Consider the following 22,166-nt stretch of genomic DNA (forward strand, 5'->3'; position numbering starts at 1 on the left):
GGAGGGGAGGAGGGCAGTGAGGCCGCATCTAGTGTGAGCAGCGTGTCGGTGCCGGAGACCTGCAACAGGAGGCGCAGTACGTGCAGCTCCACAGCCACAGACACACAGCGTGGTGAGGTAGAGGAGACACACGACAGGAGGCTGGGGGTACGTGGGAAGCGGCACTAGACATTCAGTCCTGCATCTCTGTCCATGGTGGTGTAACTATGGCTCACTTGAATTTTGCATTAGCACTCCCATGATGCCAACGGTTATGTTTTTCACCACAATGTGTGGAAGCACTGTAATTTTGTCTAGTCATGTTACATCACTTTCACAAGTGCTCATGTGAAGTAAACAGTAGCACTCCAAAATATATAGTCATGGCTCATTCTTACCTGGCTCTGAAATGATGTTGTGTGATGTATGTCCGCCTCCTTTGACCTTCAGCTCTGTTTGGCACATGTGACTGTCGGTGTTGTGCGGGTGGTTGGTCATCCCGATAGTTGTCGTTTCTGTCCACCTCTATGGGTATCCCCCTTCTGGTTGCAATGTTGTGCAGCATGGCACATACTGCTATGATCCTGCAGCAGGTGTCTGGTTTATATTGCAAAGCACCACCAGTCTTATGTAAGATCCGGAAGCGACTCTTCAGGATCGAGAATGATCTCTCAATCACATTTCTTGTGCTAATATGTGCCGCGTTGTAGCGTTGCTCCTGTGGTGTTGCTGGGTTGAAGTAGGGGGTGAGGATATATTCCCGCAGGGCATATGCACTGTCACCTACAGGGGGGGAAGCAAAGGCTTAGCGGCAGTAATGATGTTACATGTGTGAAACTAATGTAATGAATAGGTATGAGTATGTACCAAGCAGGAGTCCCTCTCCGAATTCTCCATTGAGCAGACGCCTGTGGATGCCACTGTGTCTGAATATATATGAGTCGTGTGTGCTCCCTGGAAATTGTGCCACTATGTCCATGATGATGTGCTTGGCATCGCACACGACCTGCACGTTGATGGAGTGATAGGACTTCCTGTTACGGAAGATGTACTCATTGGCTGAGGGGGGACAGATGGGGACATGCGTGCAGTCAATGCATCCTATGACATGGGGGAATTGGGCCACCTGGTAGAAATCCTGTTTGGTGTGGTCCATCTGCTGTGGGGTTGTGGGGAAGCTGATGTGGGTATGTATCATTGTCAGAATGGCATCAATGAATTTAAGGAAGAAGCGTGAAAGTGCGCTTTGTGATACGCCTCCCGCTACCGCTATGACCCCCTGGAAACTTCCAGACGCCAGTAGGTGCAGGCTGCATAGGACCTGGACGAGCACAGGAATGGCATTGGTCCTACGTGTCTGGTGCTGCAGTAGTGGTTCCAGGTCAGCAATTAGGCACATTATTATGGCACCATTGAGACGGTACTTGTCATATACTTCATCCTCATTTTGGCCCAGCAATGTAATGCGCACTCTGAATACCCTCTCCTGGATCCTCCTCCTGCGCTGTGCTGCTGCATTTATTCTCATCCTCCTTGCAAGCACGTAGAGGGCTGCCATTTTGTAAAAGGAAACAGGGTCTCCAGGCCCATTTTTGAAGGTTTTCGGATTGTTTACACCTGTGGTACACGTTGACTTTTTTTTTTTTTTTGGGTGTGTCTGCAACTTTACGTCCTGGTTCTGATTCCCCTTATTCTGCTCATGCTAAATAGCGATTTTTTATGCATTCTTTAGTGATTATTTATTTGCTAATCGCTAATGCCAGGCACAATTTGTGTTTTCGCTATTACCGATTATTTATTATGCGATTCTTTAATTTAACGGGTGTTATTTTAGCGATTCTTTATTTTTTCGCTATTGGGGTTGATGCATTGGAATTGGTTGTTTGGCACTCGCTATCGGCCGATTTTAGCGATTCAGTATTTTTGCGAGGAGATTTTTGCTTGATGCATGTGCCAGCTAGACGTTCTTTTAGACAATCTCATTTGGCATACAGATAGGAGGAGGGTGGCGCTCAACTCTGCATTGGCTTGGATGCAGGTGGGTTGGGGGCTCCACATTTTGAGTTATACTATTTTGCGCCCAGCTCCATTAGTTGAGCGGATGGATTTCTAGTCTCTCCCTTGAGGAGACCACCTCACAATCACCACCTTTGCGAGTGGTAGACATAAACTCTCTCCCACTCATGAACACTCAGTGATATCACTCTCACCCCAGGCTCCTTTGAGTAGCTAAGCCGTGCTACCCAGGTGCACTTAATCTCACTAGGAGCATAGCCCTCTCGGTCCTGGCAGTTCACCTCCTGGGTCTACTGACCACTACTGGCCTCATTAATCCAAGGGATAGATGCCTTTGGCAAGTCTAAAACCTTCCAAGAGGATCGCTTACTCTCCTTTGAAGAATTTAATAGGCAATACGCTTTGAAGGGTGAATTGTTTTTACACTGTGCTAACACCTGTAGGCAGGCATTTTTTCACATTGAATCTCACAGATTACTGTAGGCAAAAGTTTTGGTGTTGGTGACACACCTGAACAAACCGTTGGGATGGACGATTTGCCCTGTGGTAATCCTTATTAGGCTCTGGTAGAAGGGTTTTAATATTATTTTTACTATATTATTTAATACATATTTGTAATTTTATTATGGTATGCTTGATGGTTGCATTGTGAGATGGCTTATGATACACCCTCAGTAGATCTGAGTAGGTTATGGTGGCAAGCCAATGATAAAGGTTATAGGGCTGATTATTTATAAAGAAAAGGTAAGATAAAGCACAAAGCCTGGCATATTGATTGTGAAAAGCTAATAGGCATTAACCTCTTCAGTGCTCATGATGGCTCCCGGCCGTCATGAGTCACGGTAGGCGTGTGCTCAAGACGGCCGGGAGCCGTCCGAACGTTGCAGCTCCTCCCACGCAGTGTTAATTCCCCACCTGTGCGGGAGAATTAATTAGTGGGCGGAGTTCAGACGGCTCCCGGCCGTCATGAGCACACGCCCACCGTTATTTATGACGGCCGGGAGCTGTCATGAGCACAGCAGCGCCACGCCCACCCCCTAGCCCCCCAGGTGAAGGGGTTAAAGGGTAGATTGGTATAACTTTGTATTAAAGCATACAGGTAGGTATTTTATTACATGAGATCTCACAGATTAGCACAGTAGCAGGCTTTAACCTTAAAACAACGAAAGGCTATTTATAATACCTTTGCAAGACAGACAGATACTGTGTTTAATTTTGTTATTTCAAGCATATGTACATTGTGTTTAGACAGCGGCATGTTTTCTTTTTTCTACTTGCTTTTAATTTATCTTGCACATGTTGTTGAGTTTCTGTGTTTAGTTGCAATTGTGTCAGAGGAGGAAAGCAAGAATAAGTCAGTGGATGGATGAATGGATGCATGAGTGAAAAGATGAGTGACTTATTGAGTGCATGTATGATGACTTATTGAGTGCATATACCTATCATAATCAATGACGCAAAAGGCACTTTCATTAATAAGCCAGAACTATTGCATTGCCAATGCTTGTTATACAAAAGAATGTCTGTTCAGGTTGGTTGATAAAATAGGTTTTGTGCTTCCCAATATTATCGGGCCTCTACTGTGCATGTATTTTGCACACTTTAAAATCTGGTTTCATGAAAATAATTTCCATTTTGTTTTTAAGGTGAACATAGTCAAAAGAAAGTCAGCACAGAAAAGAGATTTTCAGACTTTGAGAGACATCATCAGTAGCAGGCTGAAAACAAGGCAAAAGGAAACTTAAACATCTCCAACACCACTGGACTGAAAATAAACAAATGCAGAGCTTGAACTGCAGCAACAATTGTGGGCTGAAAATAAGATCAGCGTGGAGTGTGCTGAAAAACTGAACACGAAGCTTAAATTACAGCAACACCAATGGACTGAAAACAATGCAAATGAGGAGTTTGCTGAAAATAAAATAACAGCTGGCCATGGACCAGTGGACTGAAAATAAGACAAATGTGGAGCATGAACTGTACCAACACCAGTGGACTGAAAAGAAGACCAACTCTGGTCTTTTCTTGTACTTTTACATTCCATCCAATTACAGAAAGACACCAAGACTGGGTTACTGATCAGTGTCAGAACATTACCCTCCACAGCCCTGACAGTGTGGGGAGCCCAAGCTCCAGGGGGCCCCTTCTGGCACTGTGCACAGGCGGCGAGTCCCTGGCCTGAGAGATCCTGATTGAGTCGGGGGGGGGGGGTGCCCTCCATGTACATTGCAGGGGCCCCCTCAAGTTTCGTTACACTACTGTTACTGGTTAGCATTTAGGTGACTTCATGCCTTAATAATGCTAAAACAAGAATTTGCAAAGCAATAGGTCTTGCAATTGTGAGATTTTCAGCTATTGGCATTGTAAATGACAATGCTTTTTATTTATATGTTTAAAAACCTGCTTTCATAAAAGGCATTGTCAGTTACAAAACCAATAGGTCAAAGTTTAAAAAATGCGAGACCTATTGCATTGCAAAAGAGTAACAGAATGCAGATCACCAAGTACTGCCACCACGAGTGTATAAACAAATTACAGAGCTTAGTAAAACAAAACCTCTAAAGTGTAAAATACAAGGACTGGAATCCACAGTTGCGCAAAAGCAAGTCGTTTAAACACATCATAAGGAGTATTAAGACCTTAAGGTGTAGTAAGACCTTTTTAAAGTGGAATACAGAAACATTAGAATTCTCAATTTCCCCAATGTGAACATGTAAAATAAAATACATGAGCTGGTAAATACGTCTGTTAATCATAAAAAAATATCAGATCGTAGTGAAACCCTTGCAAAGCATAACCCAAACATTTGGAGCTCCAGTATGAGCATGTGGAAAAAATCACAGGATGTAGTGAAAACAACTGTAAAGTGATACATAGACACTGAAGGCTCTCTCTGTATCACCAACATGTGTGATAAGCAAAATCCCAGAGAGTAGACCTAAAAGTGATCGCCGCACCAAAGAACTTTCGCCTCAACGTGAGATTTGCTGATGAGTGAGAGATTTTATAGGGATTATTGGGCCTGTGTGAAATGTCAAGAAGGGAATTTAGTTTATCATCTGTACAAAGACCGCTCTTGGCAAAGTCAATATATCTCGCCTTTGCCCCTATCGACGTTGCTAAGATTGTAAGCCCTGCCGTACAGCATCCCCATTTGCTATAATGCATACCTAGCTCAAAAAAATAGAGTAATTTGCCTAGAACACTGTATCACAGCAGGAGCACCTCAATAGAAGAGTTTGGTGTGGCAGATGGAGGTGAGAGATGCAGGGCTTTGAGTGGGGCAGGTCCCTCTGGGGCTTAAACTTGGCAGTAAATAAAAACTGACATTGAAACTGGTCCCTATCAGACCCAATGTTCAGTGGCGTAGCTAAGGGGGGAGTGGGCTCTTTTTTGGGGGTGGCGGCAAGCGCATGGTAAGTTTTACCCCTGTCTTACCTGCACAGGCCACCACAGGGTGGCAAACTCGGGGATCGCCCTGGGCGGCAAACGCTCTAGCTACGCTACTGCCTATGTTCATGTCCTTAACTTTACAGGCAAAACACAGAGTGATTTAAGAATAATGACTGTAAAAACAGTTAAGGTATTCAGGGTCAGATTGGGACAGAAACGAGGCCCGGCCACCAAAATAAAAGTGGCCCCCAGTAGTAAATTAGATAGCTAAAAACAGGGTCCATGTTCGCAAATTTGGGCAGTTTGAACTTGTAAAGTCACATGGCATGAGTGTTAATATCAGGTAAATCAACAGTACAAATCGGTCCCCTAAACCATAAAACAGGCCCACAAACAGTCAGAAAATAATGGCCCTTACACTGACCTGTTAAAGCAGCTCTTTGGGCACTGACTGGTTGACCTTTAGGCCAGTCCAACCCTGAAGTTATTCATTGGCAACAAAGTTGTCCCTATTTGAAATTTACTTGCTTTACTTAATCTCCCATCAACTAAGAGTATTCGTTTTGTCACGATATTGTGTTATTCTATTTTTTTTTCATGCAGCACATTACTCTTGTTTGTTCATACTGTGAACGGAGTCATATCTAGGGGTGTGTGTGAGTTGGGATTGTGGGTGGATGTTTCTGTGGGGCCATAAATGAGAGATCTGGACTTCAGGCATAGGGCAGTGAATGTTTTGTAGTGTGGGTCAATAGGTCATAAAAGTGTTCAGACTACATGCTCATCCAATCCTTGGCCTCTCTAGAGAGCACAGAAAGTCTGTTGGAGCAGCGGTGTGTCTTTACCCAAACCTGCATCATGAAGGAGGCTGAGATGCTTCTGTCGCCTTCTTTAAAGCCCTCCGGTTTGCAGCAGAATACACAGCGGGGGAAGGGGGGGCAGGACGAGAGAGGGAGAATGGATGGGGGGATTATTTGAAAATCTTTGCCAGGACTGTAGCGTTCCCAGGGGCAGTAGAGGAGGTGGGGGCGGGGGCACCTATTAGATAGATGGGAAATGACGCCAGCCTGGCATGAATGCGGACTCGGCTGGCAGAGCGCAGCACCTGGCGCCTGGAAAGTGCCGCACTGATTCCTCAAAGACGATGTTAATAGAAAGCAAGGTCAGGCTGCAGCTCTGCAGAGAGAGGAAAGGGGGCACAGCAAGAGAACTTTGTAGGAAACCTGTCTCACTTAAATCACCTCTCCCCTACTCCTGCGCCACAGCTTTGTGGGATAATTCACATGTTGATCGCTGTGGATTTAAACACAGGCAGAACCAACTCAACATCGCATCTTTCCAATGTGGATAAAATAAGTACCCTGGAGAATAATATCACCTTTTATCAACGTCCTCCTTAAAGCTAGAGCGTTGTGAGGTTGCTGCATGACTGATATGCTCCCCGCCCCATCCTGTTAATGTGGTGGGGTTAATCGCCTTCGGTGTAGAGTGAGAGGCAGTAAGAGAAACGGAATAACGAAAGTAGTGTTCACAGTCACAGTTCACATAACGCCTACCTGTAAAAACCAAGCACTGGTTTGCGGTGATGGGACACAACGCAAGCCTCTCAGAGAAAGGGGGCTCGAGTGTGAGGCAGGGACACAACATGAAGGAATGCAGCACGCATGCGCTGCTAGGCTAGGCGAGTGGGCGGGGCCTAAGGGAGACAGGGCGGTCACCAACCTCACTTCCAAAGAACCTGACAGAAAACCAACTACAATACATCTCGCAAGCATGCGGCGCATGCGCTGATACACAGGCGAGACCTAAAAAGAAGTGACCAGTAGACCAAGGTGGGCGTGGGAATCTATTATAAGATTCAGTCCTTCAAAGTATCATTTAGAAACTAAATTAAACCAATGCTGACAGCTTAACAACAAATGTAAAGGCAAAAAGCAAGACCAGAAAGAATTCAGCCAAACAACTCTTTATAAAAAGTATTTTTTTAAAGAAAGACATAGACAATTCGTATAAGTGCTAAGTGTGCAAAAGTGAGAACTGAGAGTGGGATAATAAGCCCACAAAATGTGCTCAAAGGAGCAGAAATTAACAGTGACATTATACAAGTACATATTATTCAGAAACTTTGTTATAGTTCATCTGATTCATAGGTTAATACTCTGAACCAGCTTTTGAAAAGTGTTTGTGGATATTAATGACGAAGTCGTTTCGACCCAGTTTATTTTAAAGGGTCATTATCAGGACCAGAAGAATTGACTGAGTACTCAAAGGAGTCTAAGTCACTTTGACTCTGCATGCAGGAAACAAAAACAAATAAACCGAGTAGACAGACCTCTGTGTGGATGAAGTCTGTCAGGAGTAAAAATCAGTACATGGAAACTAAGGTGCTAAGATCCCTATGAGTTCGATCCAATTGTGAAAAAGAAAGCATAGTGGACCTCAGGATAGAGTCCCCATGTAAAATTACTCATGGAAAGTGAAATGTGGGCTGCGAATACTGTCCTAATTGGACGAATAGTATGAGGGGGCCAAAGTGACTCTATGGGTCTTGGGGAACTCAATTAGCCCAAGGAAAAAAGAAGCCACAATTAAACAGATAGCCAGGCTGTCAAAAGAAGAGAGTGCATCAATATATGCTAATCCAGCATAGATGCAAGGGACGGGGCATGACGGGAATGGCGCCAAACAAAGGAGCTGCAGGGGAAGTTCTAGAATAGGACAGAAAATTAATCCCAAAGATGAGGAGATGACTAGCGTGACCTGGAGCATCATCTGAATGAAGCTTTTTTTGACTGCCTGGTTATTTCAATTTTACATATGTGATTTTTCACTTTCAATTGGGACTTCATCCCAAGGACTTCTGATGCTTTCCTGGTCCTGACGAGGACACGTGAAATTACTTAAGGGTCAAAACACTATCAACATTAATATGGCTGTAAAGACTATTTAAATATTGATGCAAAGTATTACTCAATGGATCATAAGAGATTTAAAGAATGCCCTGCATAGTATGTACTAATGCAGTAAGCAAACCTATTGCCTTCAGGTATGACGGTTTCCAACTATACTTTGGGGCTCACTTAAAGTAGGTACATCTACTGTGTGACAGCGCAGATGTAAAAATAAATATGTGAAGGGCAATGCAGTTTAAAAATGTTTTCTTGTATCCACAGTTTATCAGTGGAAAAAACAGTGATTTTAACAATATTTGTAAAGGTAAATTGGACTCTGTTATCCTGCAGGATATGGAGCAGGAATATAGTAACTTGATGGCCTTGAAGTACAGCAAAAAAGCCTGTGCTCTCATACCTACTCGATGGAAAACAGTCCTCATGTGACAGAAGAGAAGAAGATTCAATTCATTCTGCAATGCAAAACATTTTAATGATATCCGTGGTTTCTACTTTCTTCACAGCAAGCCACCACCTGAAAACTACTGTTTTTTGTTATAATTCTGGCCAATTCAGAATGTAATTGAAATAAGAAGCCACTAAATGTATTGGTTGATGAACATAAATAATATAGTACAAGAGACCAGCACAGAGGAACAAAAATAAATCAAGGTTAGTACAGACTTCTAAGATGAATGAGCCCCAGGAGTCATAAGAAGGGAAACCCACCAATACAAAGCTGAACTGTGCACACCACAGTCCGATTAGCATCAACAAATGTCCCTAAACTAAAAACAATGAGAGAAGTGCTTCAACACAAACAAGAAGCCACGCTTTCAGTTAACATAAAAATGTAAATAAAGCAATACATTTCTTAGATAAAATCTAAAATCATGAATAATAAAAGTCCACAATAAAATATGACAAGGAAATAACATTTACAATCACGGATCATTACCGGATATACCAAGGCAAATGAAACAACCTGATAAATTGTATCATCCATAGAAATGAATTGATTGACACTAATTTTTTTAATGTACAGATGTTACCAAAATTGACATATCATGTGAATGTTTAATGAATGCTAGTCTATTATGATCTCCTTTATTATGTTCCAAATCATGAAATACTTTGTTTTCATAATACTATTTATATTTTTGGAGACAACATTAAACAATATGTATATAATGAAGATAAAGGACATAAGAAAGGGTCAATTTTGTGAAAAAGACCAAGAAGGTCGAAATACGTAGGTGAAGCTGTTACCAAGCCAATAAAACTTTGTAAATTTTACTTACCTTGAGTGCAGCATCTATTCTTTGTTATGTGAATTTACTGGGAAGGAACAGTCTACCTTCCTCACCTGCCCCAGATGATAGTGCACGCCTCCCAACAAATTCATATAGACCATATGGTTACATTGTGTGTACATATATATGTATGTATGTGTGTGTGTGTATGTATGTATGTATGTATGTATGTATGTGTATATATATATATATATATATATATACTGAATACACACGGTCTCATTCAAGAATGATGTCACTCCCGTGAATTCCACAGATTCTATTTTATTTCAAAAAAATGAAATAATCAACGCGTTTCGACTGCTAGACGTAGCCTTGTTCATGATTACAAGCACCATGTTGCCAATTCCTTATATGTGTTTCTTTACAAGTAATAGAAATAAAAGAAGGCAAATGTGTGCACCATCCATAAACACTGCAATGAAAATATCAGTGCCATTTTGTAACGTGCAAATATACTCCTTTGAACAATACATTTTGGTTTAATTCTTCAGGTATAATCCTGCTATTGTTGTATATATTTTCAGTTTTTCTTCCTTTATATGCTCTCATATAAAACACATCATGAATAACTGAATTCCTTGCCTTCATGAATGTATTCTAATTTTATAACTAAATCACATGTTAAAACATTCAATTCTTGGAGTAATTCCACCTATATGTCCTATTACTGTGAATAAAAAATATATACAAGAGCATATTCACATATTTTCATTTTCTGGCCAGTGCCTATCGCAGAGTATTCATAATTTAGATGTATAAACAAACACAATAATCGTAAAGTGCTGTTTTCTAAGGTGCTATTTTTAAAAGTGCATCTTTTTTTAAAGTGCATTTTTTTCTAAAGTGCTAGGTGCTAGATAATCTTACTTCTCCTTAAATTTAATTTAAACCTTTAAGGAACATTTTTTTCTTAATAATAATCTAAAGTATGTACATGCTGCTGTTTTTAGAAAAGTGTGTTTTGCTGTACATTATCTTTTTCTTCAATACAGGCAAGTATATAGTTCTTCATCTAGGTGAAAACCATTTGGCTCTTTGCTATCTAATTCTAAGATGAAGAATGTTACCTGTTTTCTCAGCTCCTTTTCAATGTTTCCTCCTCTTTTTCTCTATGGTGTTTGAGCAATACAACTAAACCTAAGCAGTGTGGTATTACTATGGTGGTATTTCTCAAAATGTCTGGCCATCGGATATGTATGATCATTATTTGTTATAGCTCTTATATTCTCTTGTGTGTAGGTAATGTAGTACTACCCACATACATCTTTTCACAGGGACATCCCAATATAAATACCACAAAGCATGGTTTACACGTCAAATTCCCCTTATTTTGATAGTCTTGTTAAACGCTGTTGTCAAGGTGAATATGTTCTCACCATTTTTACAGGCTTTACATTTTAAGCATTTTCTAAATCCTTCCCTTGGTTTGAGCTATGTTCTGTTGGGAGTTACTGCCGAGAATTCTCTTTAAACAATAATGTATAATAATAATACTTAATATGATTCCAGTTGTCATTTATTAAATGTTCTCTATGCATCGGTCACAAATAGTGGAAGAAAATAACAATTACACAATTGCCTATACAAATTATGTGTTGCAATTTTTAACAATTGAACCCTGTGAATAGACTCATGGTTTAATCTAAAATATTAGCAAAACATTAGACTTATGTTTTCATCTAAAATGTTAGCAGCACATTAGACAACCCACACTTAAGCTGCTCGCAGGCAATTATATTCTAAGATCCAATAAGTAACAAAGATGGCATTTCAGCAAGGGTATGAACAAGTTCTGCAAGTTGATCCTATTAATTGCTATCCAGTATACCCGGTTACTCCCATTTTAGCTTTGGCACACTTATTTTAAAAATTCCAGCATCTCATTTGCTAGCACTTTATTAGCTTACAATTACACAATTAAGACATTATTAATCACAGTGGATGTTTGCATTGTTTGAGTTATTGAGCCCATTCAAAAATTTGAAAGCACATCTATAAATTTACAACTTAAACAACACCTTCTTCGTTGAGGGGGTTCAAGGGTAACTATTTGTCTTTCCTCTAATGGTTATACTGTCCTGAAGATGAAAATGTGGCAATTGGTCACTGTCATTTTCAGCCTTCTGGATAAAATTGTAAATCAGTGTTGTCCACTCAATAGCTTAATTGGCTATGCTGTTAGAATCTGTGCTAAATGGAAATGTGCAAATCGGCCTCATTATATTGTTTTGTAATTAAATGGTAACTTGAGCTACAAGAGTTTGGGGACCACATTTCATTTCAAGGACTACATAATGTATGATGACTGCTGACATATGTATGAAACTATTCATAAATTGTACACTGGGACTAATATAATGTATTCAAGCATTCTACTTCATATTGAAATTAACAAAACTTTATGTAAAAAATTATATTATATTCCTAGCAGGTCACTGGTAATTTAAACACTGAGGGGCTGAATATGATGTCGGTCGTAGTTGCCTCTGACCGAGACCGTCTCGGACTCAGGAGCGGCCTACCTCAGGTCGGCGGTTCCGACCACCTGATTACGATGTGAACGAACACTGTTTGGTTGGATTCCCACAGTTCCCTATGGCAGCTTGTATTATGGCCGTAAACCGGCCATAACACAGGCTCCTATAGAGAAATGGGCATGTGTGTAAAACCCTGCACCCTGTGGCAGGCACCCCATGGGGCCTACCACACAGTACAGGGTTTTACAAGGGTGTACCCTAGGTACCCCCTCAACCACCAACCATAGGCAGCGGAGGCAAGGGGTCTTGCTAGGGGCCCCCAAAGTTGCTTTCCGACAGGCTTTCTGTGTCTGAAAGGCCGGCACAAAAAAGCTGTCGGAAACCGACATTGTAATCCCAACGTCTGCTGTCCATAAGGGGTTGTGGTGCAGTTCTGACCAACAGGAATACTCTGAGAGCTGATCGGAACTGAGTCAGAATGACTGGCCGGTTTTTGTTCCGACCACCAACATCGTAATCGGGCGGTCGGACCACAAACCGACCGAGTCTTTCGGAAAGTCTCCGACTGCAGTCGGAAAGCTTCCGACTAGCGGTCAGAGACTTTCCAACCAACATCGTAATCAGCTCCTGAATGTGGTGCACACCACCTAGCATCATTATGCTTTAAAAATGGAAATATCAATTCATAGTATTAATGAGCTAGATAGCATGGGTATTTAATTTCTACTTGTGTAGATCAAATATTTCAATGTGAATTATTCAAACATTATTGGAGAGAGAAACACTGAAGAATAAATGAAGGAACACATTATTTCTAATGATCAGCATGCATTTTCTTTCTATGGCACTGTCTTAATAGCATTATTAAAGGGTCAAATAGACAATTTTCTGATGCTAATGGAACATCCCTGAGAGTAAAAACAGTCACCCTATAGGCTAAAGTAATCAGGCAGTGAAAGGACTTTTCTTGTACACATAGTGATATTTTGACGCATCCATCCTCTAGGAAAAATGTATGCTGCTTGTAAGGCCAAAGTGGTGTACCCTGCTGGAGGTACTGTAACTTACACTTCCCTTATTGTAGAAAAAAGCTTGTATGTAATGGCCTCCAATTCATTACAACTGTTATTCGAAAAAATGTCAGAAAACTGTCCCAAAATCATTTCTGTAGCACAATACTGCAGAATCTAGAGCTGGGGAATGAGTTGTCACACAGGGTCCATAAAACACATATTTCCTTAACCTTTGTGCGCTTGAGCATTGATTAAATAGCATGTGCATGATTGTCTTTTGATGGTGAAAATGCATATTTTATCCTAGAAGAGTATACTAAACTAAAAAGTATTCTTGTTTTATTTAATAATTATTTCCAAAGTCTAAACATGGTTAAACATGTTTACATTTAATGCACCTTTCTCATTATTGCCATCAAAACTATTCTATTACTTTTTCATAATCTAATGTCATGGGTTTTCTGGAGACATCTCCATTCTGAGAGATAATACAGAACATCAAAAACAAACCCAAAGTTAAATTAAATGCTTTATATATAGACCTTTATTTTAAAAGGCATGACAAGAAATATAGTACCCTAAATACAAGTAAATATATTCTGACCCACACTCGGTTTTAAACAAGTGAGTCAAATTTGTATCCAAAGAAGAAACAATATGGCAGTTTACCAACTTGAGTCTCTAGAATTTGTAATGACAGAGGGTTTAGTAATTTGAGTTAATTTTGATGCATCATTCATCCTTTGCAATATTGGGGTGGACAATACAGGACATGCATTTGAAAATATGGTTTAAAATTGCATTATGTGCTCAAAGGATTCACAGCAACAACATTGATTAACTTTATCGACCTACACTCATGATGTTGGGACAAGGGTATCTAGAGTAGGTACCCCAGGCAGGGCGGCTTTGGAGGCACACTGCTCACAAGAATGTGTGCAAGGATGTGAGTGAAACATCCTTTTCATTGAGATATCTTCTAATTAATGTAGAACTTTCTCAAAATGATTCAGGCAATATATGTTCTTTCTTGGGTAATGGCACCCGCATGGGAAACATGAAAATGAAAGATGTAGCACTTTAATTCATACAGGAAGGGTTGGCAAACATTTTTCCCAGTAGATTTGTATTCATTCTCTCGCAGCATATAGGACATACATATCTGAGAACAAGCCATTTTAATCCACAGTGATCCTAATTACTAATGTGTCTCACTTTACAGTCCAGCATTACACGCACCCAAATCTGCCCACTGTAACTTTCCAAGTCCAAGAGCTGGTGCATGCTCATGAATCTGATCTGCAGAAACCATCCACAAGTCTGCAGGGGTTGACTGCAGCAGGGGTTGGAAACCTGCAGTTGGTTGAGCTCAGTGCCTAGCCATAGCCCAGGCTCTGTCATCAGCTAGCTCCCAGATTTTGCCATTCACAATGTGACCGGAACCATCAGTGGGTTGGGCGCAGGGCCTGGCCAATGACCAGTCCCTGTGGCCATTCCAAGCTGCCCATGGCTGATACCAGTTCACAGCAGGGGCTAAATGCATGCTGTACTTTACGTGCTGGTTATAGGCCTGGCAATGTGGCTAAATCCCCCATGTGCATGGACTCCAGATTTGACTAGTGAGGATTGGGTGCTGACTGCGGACAGGGCACAGGGACTAGCAGATAGATAGATAGATAGATAGATAGATAGATAGATAGATAGATAGATAGATAGATAGATAGATAGATAGATAGATAGATAGATAGATAGATAGATAGATAGATAGATAGATAGATAGATAGATTAAATAATGTGTTTTGTATTTTAGAATGCTTTTAAGTTTTTTGTGTTTTTTATTTTATTGGGAAAGCAAACCAAAAACAGTACTATTTTCATGAGCCTGGTATTTGTCAAAAAATTGAAAACATGGGAATACGGGATACTGTAAGGGCAGTAAGCGACTGCTATCCTCAAGTGTAAGGGCCTTAAAAAATTAGCTGGATGGGAAAACATCCAGATTCGTAGGCCTAGACAAGGGTTCAGAAGAGCCCAATCTAATGAATTTCTTGATGGGGATATTATCGACCTTATTGGAAGGTGAGCATCTTGCTAGTCACACTGAAGAGCGCACGGAATGGGCCCAAGGCAAAATAGTGACATGAAAAGGACAAGGGATGTAATAATGAAATTCCACAGTTTCATAGACAAGGAGAAAACCTTCTCGGCTGCGAGAACCACTGGATCTCTTTCAAAGACATCATTTGCTCACTATATTTAGACATCACCTCTTCTACCCTATTGAAATGGCAACAGTTCCAATCTGTAACAGATAAACTTCGAAATGACCGTATTTGATATTGCTAGACCTAACCCTTTGGAAATATATTTTACTTCCAACAGGAGACTCCTAAGTTTACTGTGGTGCTGAAAGCGGCTCAGCTCTTGAAGATGCAATTGTCCGAACCCAAATGTGACACAGAACTCCCCAGCAAGAATACCAGGGGCTAATAAGATAACATCAACTTGCCTCCTTGGGGGAAGATTAGAGCACAAAAACAGAAAGAAGAGAAAAGACTAGCACATACTCCTAAAGAGGAACTCTAAAAAAACATATACCATGGTGCAACACTTTAAATGGCAATGTACTGTTTGGTGGGTGGTGCCCTGTGGACAAATCAAAACAATGGCAGGAACTGTCGTCATGGCTGTTCCTGTCAATGTATGAAAAGTTTGATGGACGATACTGTCAAAATGAAGGTACCACCTGTCAAACCTTTAACATGTTTTTGTTTTTTGAAAAACAAAATCCAAAGCAGGATTTTGTTTTTGAAAAAACAAAAATGAATGATCAGCTCACAATGGGAGGTTTCTCCCATGGTTTAGGGGTAATTTAAAGATTTTCACTGTCCCTTTCCACCATGTTTTTCTTGGCAGTAAGTGAAAGTAAAAACTGTCCATTCGACATATATCAGCTGGGAGGTTGAATAGCCAAACCTCTCATGGCCCTTACTTTATCGGGCTCTCGGACGAGTATGTCAGTGACGGAGACAGAGTATTCTCCATCGCTGATTACTTAAGGTCCGCCCATCTATAAATGGCGAACCTTCAGTTTAGAGTGGAGGGTACTCTGTTGCCTTTGTGATGGAGTATCCTCTCCATCAACCTTTAAATCAACCCCTTAGCTTGCAAACGAAAATATGGCTGTTCAATTATATTAAGACTTACTGAAAGGTAACGGAACACCCAGGGGTTACCCCCAAATAGTGGAACCTAGGGAACCAAGTATTTATGGCTCTCTGTAGCTTGTCATCTTCTGAGCCACAAACTGAGGAACAAGCCCAACAGGGCAAATAGTTTTTTGTTTATATCCCTGAATTTACAAGTTGGTACGGGACAGAGAGGGATATTTCTTACTGTTAAAGGGACACGTAGCATGAACCAATCAAATACTAACATACATTCTGACAGGCATACTACTAACAAGCTAATTTCACATATTGAAATTATATGAAATGTATGCTGATATCATTTATCACAAAAGGGCATTAATCGCCTTCTAAAAGTACGAAACTTTGGCAATATTTATGGGAAAAACACCACAACACAATACCTATGATTTTGTCTTGAGTGGGCAGGATTGACGCAATCAGAACAAATGTGTTTCCCTGAATTCTTTATTTATTTCAAGCGCTGCTAATAATACTCTGGAAGGATTTCTTTTCTGAACTTAAACAAATGACACTATAGCTTATATGCAGAAACAAAGGGCAAGGTTAGTTTACACCTCTGCACTCCAAACTCAACAGGAGATCTAGCATTACTGGACTTTCAGCATAAAACTTCGCTTCACAACTTAGGGACTTATTTTGATGTCGGTTGGACCACCACAGACAGACCGGTTAGGCCATCAGCCGACCACCGCATTACAATGCAGGCGGTCAGACTGCAACAGTAGGGGGGGAAAACTGACACCTCCGACAGGATCATCTGTCAGTCAGAATCCCAATCCCAAATGGAGGTGGTGCCGAAGCAGGCACCGCCATTGGGATTAAGAGTCCCATTTCCGACAACCTTTTCATGTTAGAAAGACAGACATGGAAAGGCTGTCGGAAAGGGACTTTGGGGGCCCAAATAGGACCCCCATTCATTGTGTGCCACTGCAAAGTGGCCCAGGGGGCACATGTAGTGCCCCCACGCCCATCCATGCACCAAGTGCAATGCATGGATGTGCACAAAGTGCTCTTTGACACGGAGGCTTGTGCTGCAGCCCTTTTTCTGGGTCCCGGTGCACTTTCCGACCACCTGCGCAGTGGTCTTAACGTAATTGGGTGGTCGGACCGCCGACTGGTTGTCGGGTGGTCTCATGACCGCAGCAATATCGGTTGGTGGTCCGACCGCCCAATATCCTAATGAGTCCCTAAGAGTCATTACCAATGGGTCACTTAAAGAAACAGACAAATATTGGGTACACAGCAACAGGGTGGTAGTGGGAGGGACCATATTGGGCCTTATTATAGAAAGCAAAAACTTCTAAGAACTCTCATAAGTGCCGCCACAAACACCACACTGTCCATATGAGACACAGTTACCAAATACTATAATCTGCCCTCCTTCCCCACATTGCCCCGTACATTACAATCCAGTGTTCACACCAGTCTTACTGAACCCGAGGCCTATCTGATAAATGGAAGCAGGGCAACTGTCTGACTATCTCAAACAGTTTTTGAGGTTATGAGATTCTCTCCTGTAAGCAGCTTCTCAGTTTGGATAAATCAGAACGATACCACTATACACAAATGCAGTAGTGAGTACTGAATTCTTGCAATAAAAATGATTCTATAAGAGAGCCCTACACTTTGCAATGTTTTTATTTCAAGCCATGAGTAAGACAGACATTATATAAATTACCATTAGAAGAGTACACAAAACAAAAAATCTCTTTTGCAACAAAAAAAAGGAGACAACAATAGGATCAATTAAAAAAAGGAGAGAACCAATCATAACCGCGTTTTTAAGGAGAAGAACAGGAGAAGGATAAGAAAGAACTTATGTCATAGGGCCATGAGTAAAAACATGAGAGAAAACATCATAGGTAGACAGCGCCTTATTGCTCCCATAGCTGATCAGTCCATATCCTATTAAATTTAAGCCAGGAGCGCGGTCCTCTGGCTTTAGCCAAAGCAAGTTCCATCTCATAAACCTGTCTAAGTAGTACTCCTAATTCATTAACACTAGGACTGTTATTATCTACCCAGACTCTAGCAATACATAAACAGCCACATGCGATAACAATAGTTGCCAGAAGGCTCCAGTCGCCAACAGCCTCACCTCTAGTCCCTAGAAAAATTTATTTTTCTGTAGGCTGGAAATTTGGGCCGAGAAGTGAACTGAGAATACTGGAGACCCCACTCCAGATTCTGTCGAGCTTTGGACAGTCAATGAACATATGCCTGAGGTCTGCAGCATATAGCGGGCATTTCGGATAGAATGATTTTTCCGAATTACGAGAAGCCCACTTAGACATGACCTCCAGTGTAAAATACAGCATATATACAGCCTGATGCTGTTGCAGCTTTAAATGAACCTATGTTACCCCTTGGTCTAATACTTCCATGCACTCCTGGATGTCCTCTACAGCTATTTCAGCCCGCAGAACCCGGCTGAGTTTAGCCACAATCAGTAAGCTATCATCATTAGCCCGAGCCAGGAATATCTGATAGACTGAGCCAATTGCCCCTCGGCCGGTACGTGTGTATATTCCTGCCAATATTTCCGACGAGTTTGACATTGTTAATAGCTTTTTGCCACGTATGAAAAAATCCCTAACCTGTAGGTATATTCAAAAAGGTTTTTTGCGAAAGCCCAAACTCGTCCTTAAGTGCAGTAAAAGAACGAAAGCCCTGCCCATCGTAGAGTTGGCCCTGTCGGGTGATACCCTTATATTGCCAGTCTTTCCCAATGCAGTCCTGGAATATGTTGGGCAGCGTTGGATTACCCCATAGCACCGTGTATTGATGCTGCGCCGGGAGAGAATATTGCTTACAAATGTCTAAGCAAATCCGATTTATATCTATGATTACCTTAAACTTTACCCATTTAAAGTAGTTAGGGTTAGCAGTTTTATACAGCATAAACCCCACTGTTGGACCACAGGCGAGTTGATAACATAGCAGTGTTGGACCAGCATCCAGTCCAGAGAGCAAGACGCGGAGCCGACCAGCAAAGGAAGCCCAAAGTAAACTGAAAGTCTGGGAGCTAAAAACCCCCCTGTGCATATGTTAATCTCATAAACTTGAGAGCCCGCCGAGCACGCTTATGTGCTCATATGTCGCTACCTATGACACTATTCAATTTCTTAAAGAATGACGAAGGGACCCGCAATGGTATAGAACGAAATAGGTATAGAAATTTGGGGAGGATAATCATTCTTATAACGTTACACCTCCCATAAATACTTAGCGGGGGCTGATGCCAGCTACGCAGTTTAGCCGAAACAGTTTTCAGGAGGGGGGCATAGTTTAAATGTTACAATATCATTGACCTGACTACAGATGCATACCCCAAGATAAGTTGAGATCCGGGAGACCCCCAATGTTGTAGGAAAGGCATCAGATTGAAAGTCTTGCGTAATGTGTATAATGGCTTCGCCGGGATTAGTAGAGAAGACCGCGATATCGTCAGCGTACCCCATGACCTTAAGTTCCATACCATTAAGACATACGGGCGAGATCCTTCCATTAAGCAGCAAATGCCTTCAATATAAAGGGCAAATAACAAAGGTGACAAGGGGCATCCCTGCCGTGTCCCTCGTTGTACATCAAGAGTGGCAGATGTCAAGCCATTTAATTTGATTGTGGCAACCAGCTTTCTGTACAAATTCTGTACAGCAGAGATGAACCCGGGGCCAAAGTCGAATGACTTCGTGGTAAGCCATAGGGCCTCCCAGGCCACTCTATCGAACACCTTTTCTGCGTCGAGCATGACCATGCACATCGGAATATTAAGTTTACGAAATACGTCGAAAGCAGCTATAGCGGAATCAATGTGGGCCATTGTATCTCTTCGAGGAATGCAGCCATGCTGCTGTGCTGATACAAGCTTATGGATGAAAGGGGCTAGCCGGGAAGCCAAGATTTTGCAAAAAAATATTTGGCGTCTGCGTTAATTAGTGATATCGGACGATAGGAGCTTCTATCATCGATCGGCTTCCCCTTGTTAGGGAGACTCCATGAGTCGGGCGTGTTAACCCCATTGATGATATCCGAACTCAGCTGTAGATAGACAGGAGCCAATAGATCCTGAAATACCTTATAGAATTCAAGCGGGATGGCATCATCGCCAACCGCTTTACCAGAGGGCAAGGATTTGGTAGCTTCTTCGGCCTCAGTCGACGAAATGTCTTTCTGTAATTTTTCGTCGTCAAGACAGTCCAAGCAGGGCAGATGGCTCGCCTGCAAGTATTCATTGCAGGTATGTTGACAGAATGAGGGGGCAGATGAACAAAAATCAGCATAATACAGCCTGAATTGCTCCGCTATATCCTGTGGTTGAGTAAATGACTGGCCACCCTCCCTTTTGATAATTTTAACATTGATCCTGGCCTTTTGGTCGGCGATCTGATGGTCTACCACCCATCCCACCCTTTCCCCGTATTCGAATTGTAAAGTTTTGTACTTTTGATAATTAGAAGCGATCTTATCCATTAACCCTTTATTGATTTTAGATCGCATTTTTTACATCAGAAGGTAAATATCAACTACAATATTATCACCAACATAACTAAAAAATCCTTTAAAAGAATTCACCCAAAAACTATTTTAACACAAAAGAATTAATTAAAATAAACCCAACACTTGTAATAAAAATCTATAATTAAATAAATATATTACCAGTCACCCGAACCATTTGTATACCTAAAACGCATACAATAAAAACACCAAAAGCATTTTTGTTAACTATAAATATTTCAACACAAACATAGATATAAATTAATATATAAACAAATAAATCAATATGTAAATAAAACAAACTACATAATGTATTACAAATAGAAAACATAAGTTAGCGTTTACCAAACAAGGACTCAACTGATAAAAAAACTCAAGCTATACTAAACCAACCAACAAAATAACACTACAAACACCTTTAACCAATAAAATCAAACAAGCAATTAAACTAACAATATAAAGGGCACACTAATTAAAACTGAATACCGATTCTGACTGGCGGACAGGCTCCTTGAGCCCATCCGAATCCGGCCGGAATGACCGGCCAATTTCAATTCCAACCACCTACATTGAAATAAGGCGGTCGGAATTGAAACCGTCGATGTCGGTCGGAAAGCCTCTGACCTCAGGATGGAGAATCTGGCAGAATTTCCTTTTCTTTAAGAGTTTGTCATTTTTAGTCAGAGGCTTTTCGACCGACATTGACGGTTTCAATTCCGACCACCTTATTTCAATGTAGGTGGTTGGAATTGAAATTGGCCGGTCATTGACAGACATCAAAATAGGCCGACATTGAAATAGGCCTCTTATATTTAAACAAAAAATTTACTTTTATCAAACCAAAAAATATAATTTAACAAATAAATAGTAACACACTATGTAACTTTGTCTTTTTAAATAGACTACCTAAAAGAAAAAACTATAACGCACCTAGAACATATAATAAAATAAGTATGCATAGATGATAAAATATAAACTTTCCCAAACAGCAACCAAAAATATACCCAACTCTCTAAACTTTGACAAACTAGCAACAAAATTCAATTGTTAATTAATCTAACTTTTCTTTTCCTCTTTCAACAAAAAAGTAAGTACCTGTCCACGTTAAAATGAGTTCAAAAGAAAAAGCTGCAAAATGGTGCAAAATATCTCAACAAAACATACAAGTAAGTAAACAAATTTCAAGTAACTGCATATTTTAACATATTAATGACAGTTAAATTATAATATATATTTATACTTTTAAACTACTTACAGATACAATGACAGAAGCCGCCAAATGTATCACTTCACAGAAAGGGAAGCAATTATTAAATAACATGGCCTATACCTACAGCGAATAAAGTGCATCAACAGAAACTATAAACTGGAA

The 22,166-nt window shown here is 40.9% G+C and overlaps 1 protein-coding gene across 1 annotated transcript in view; it reads left to right on the top strand.

Moving 5' to 3' along the window:
• The window catches only part of MCOLN3 (mucolipin TRP cation channel 3), a 589,861-nt gene extending 583,540 nt beyond the window's left edge, over positions 1-6,321 (top strand). Inside the window, exon 14 of the mRNA XM_085602079.1 lies at positions 3,642-6,321. Within this exon, the coding sequence (XP_085458205.1) occupies positions 3,642-3,645 (4 nt within the window). The 3' untranslated portion in view covers positions 3,646-6,321. The remainder of the gene's footprint in view (positions 1-3,641) is intronic.
• Positions 6,322-22,166: the final 15,845 nt, after the last annotated feature.

This window comes from Triturus cristatus, chromosome 4_2, assembly GCF_964204655.1.
Source record: "Triturus cristatus chromosome 4_2, aTriCri1.1, whole genome shotgun sequence".
NCBI lineage: Eukaryota > Metazoa > Chordata > Amphibia > Caudata > Salamandridae > Triturus > Triturus cristatus.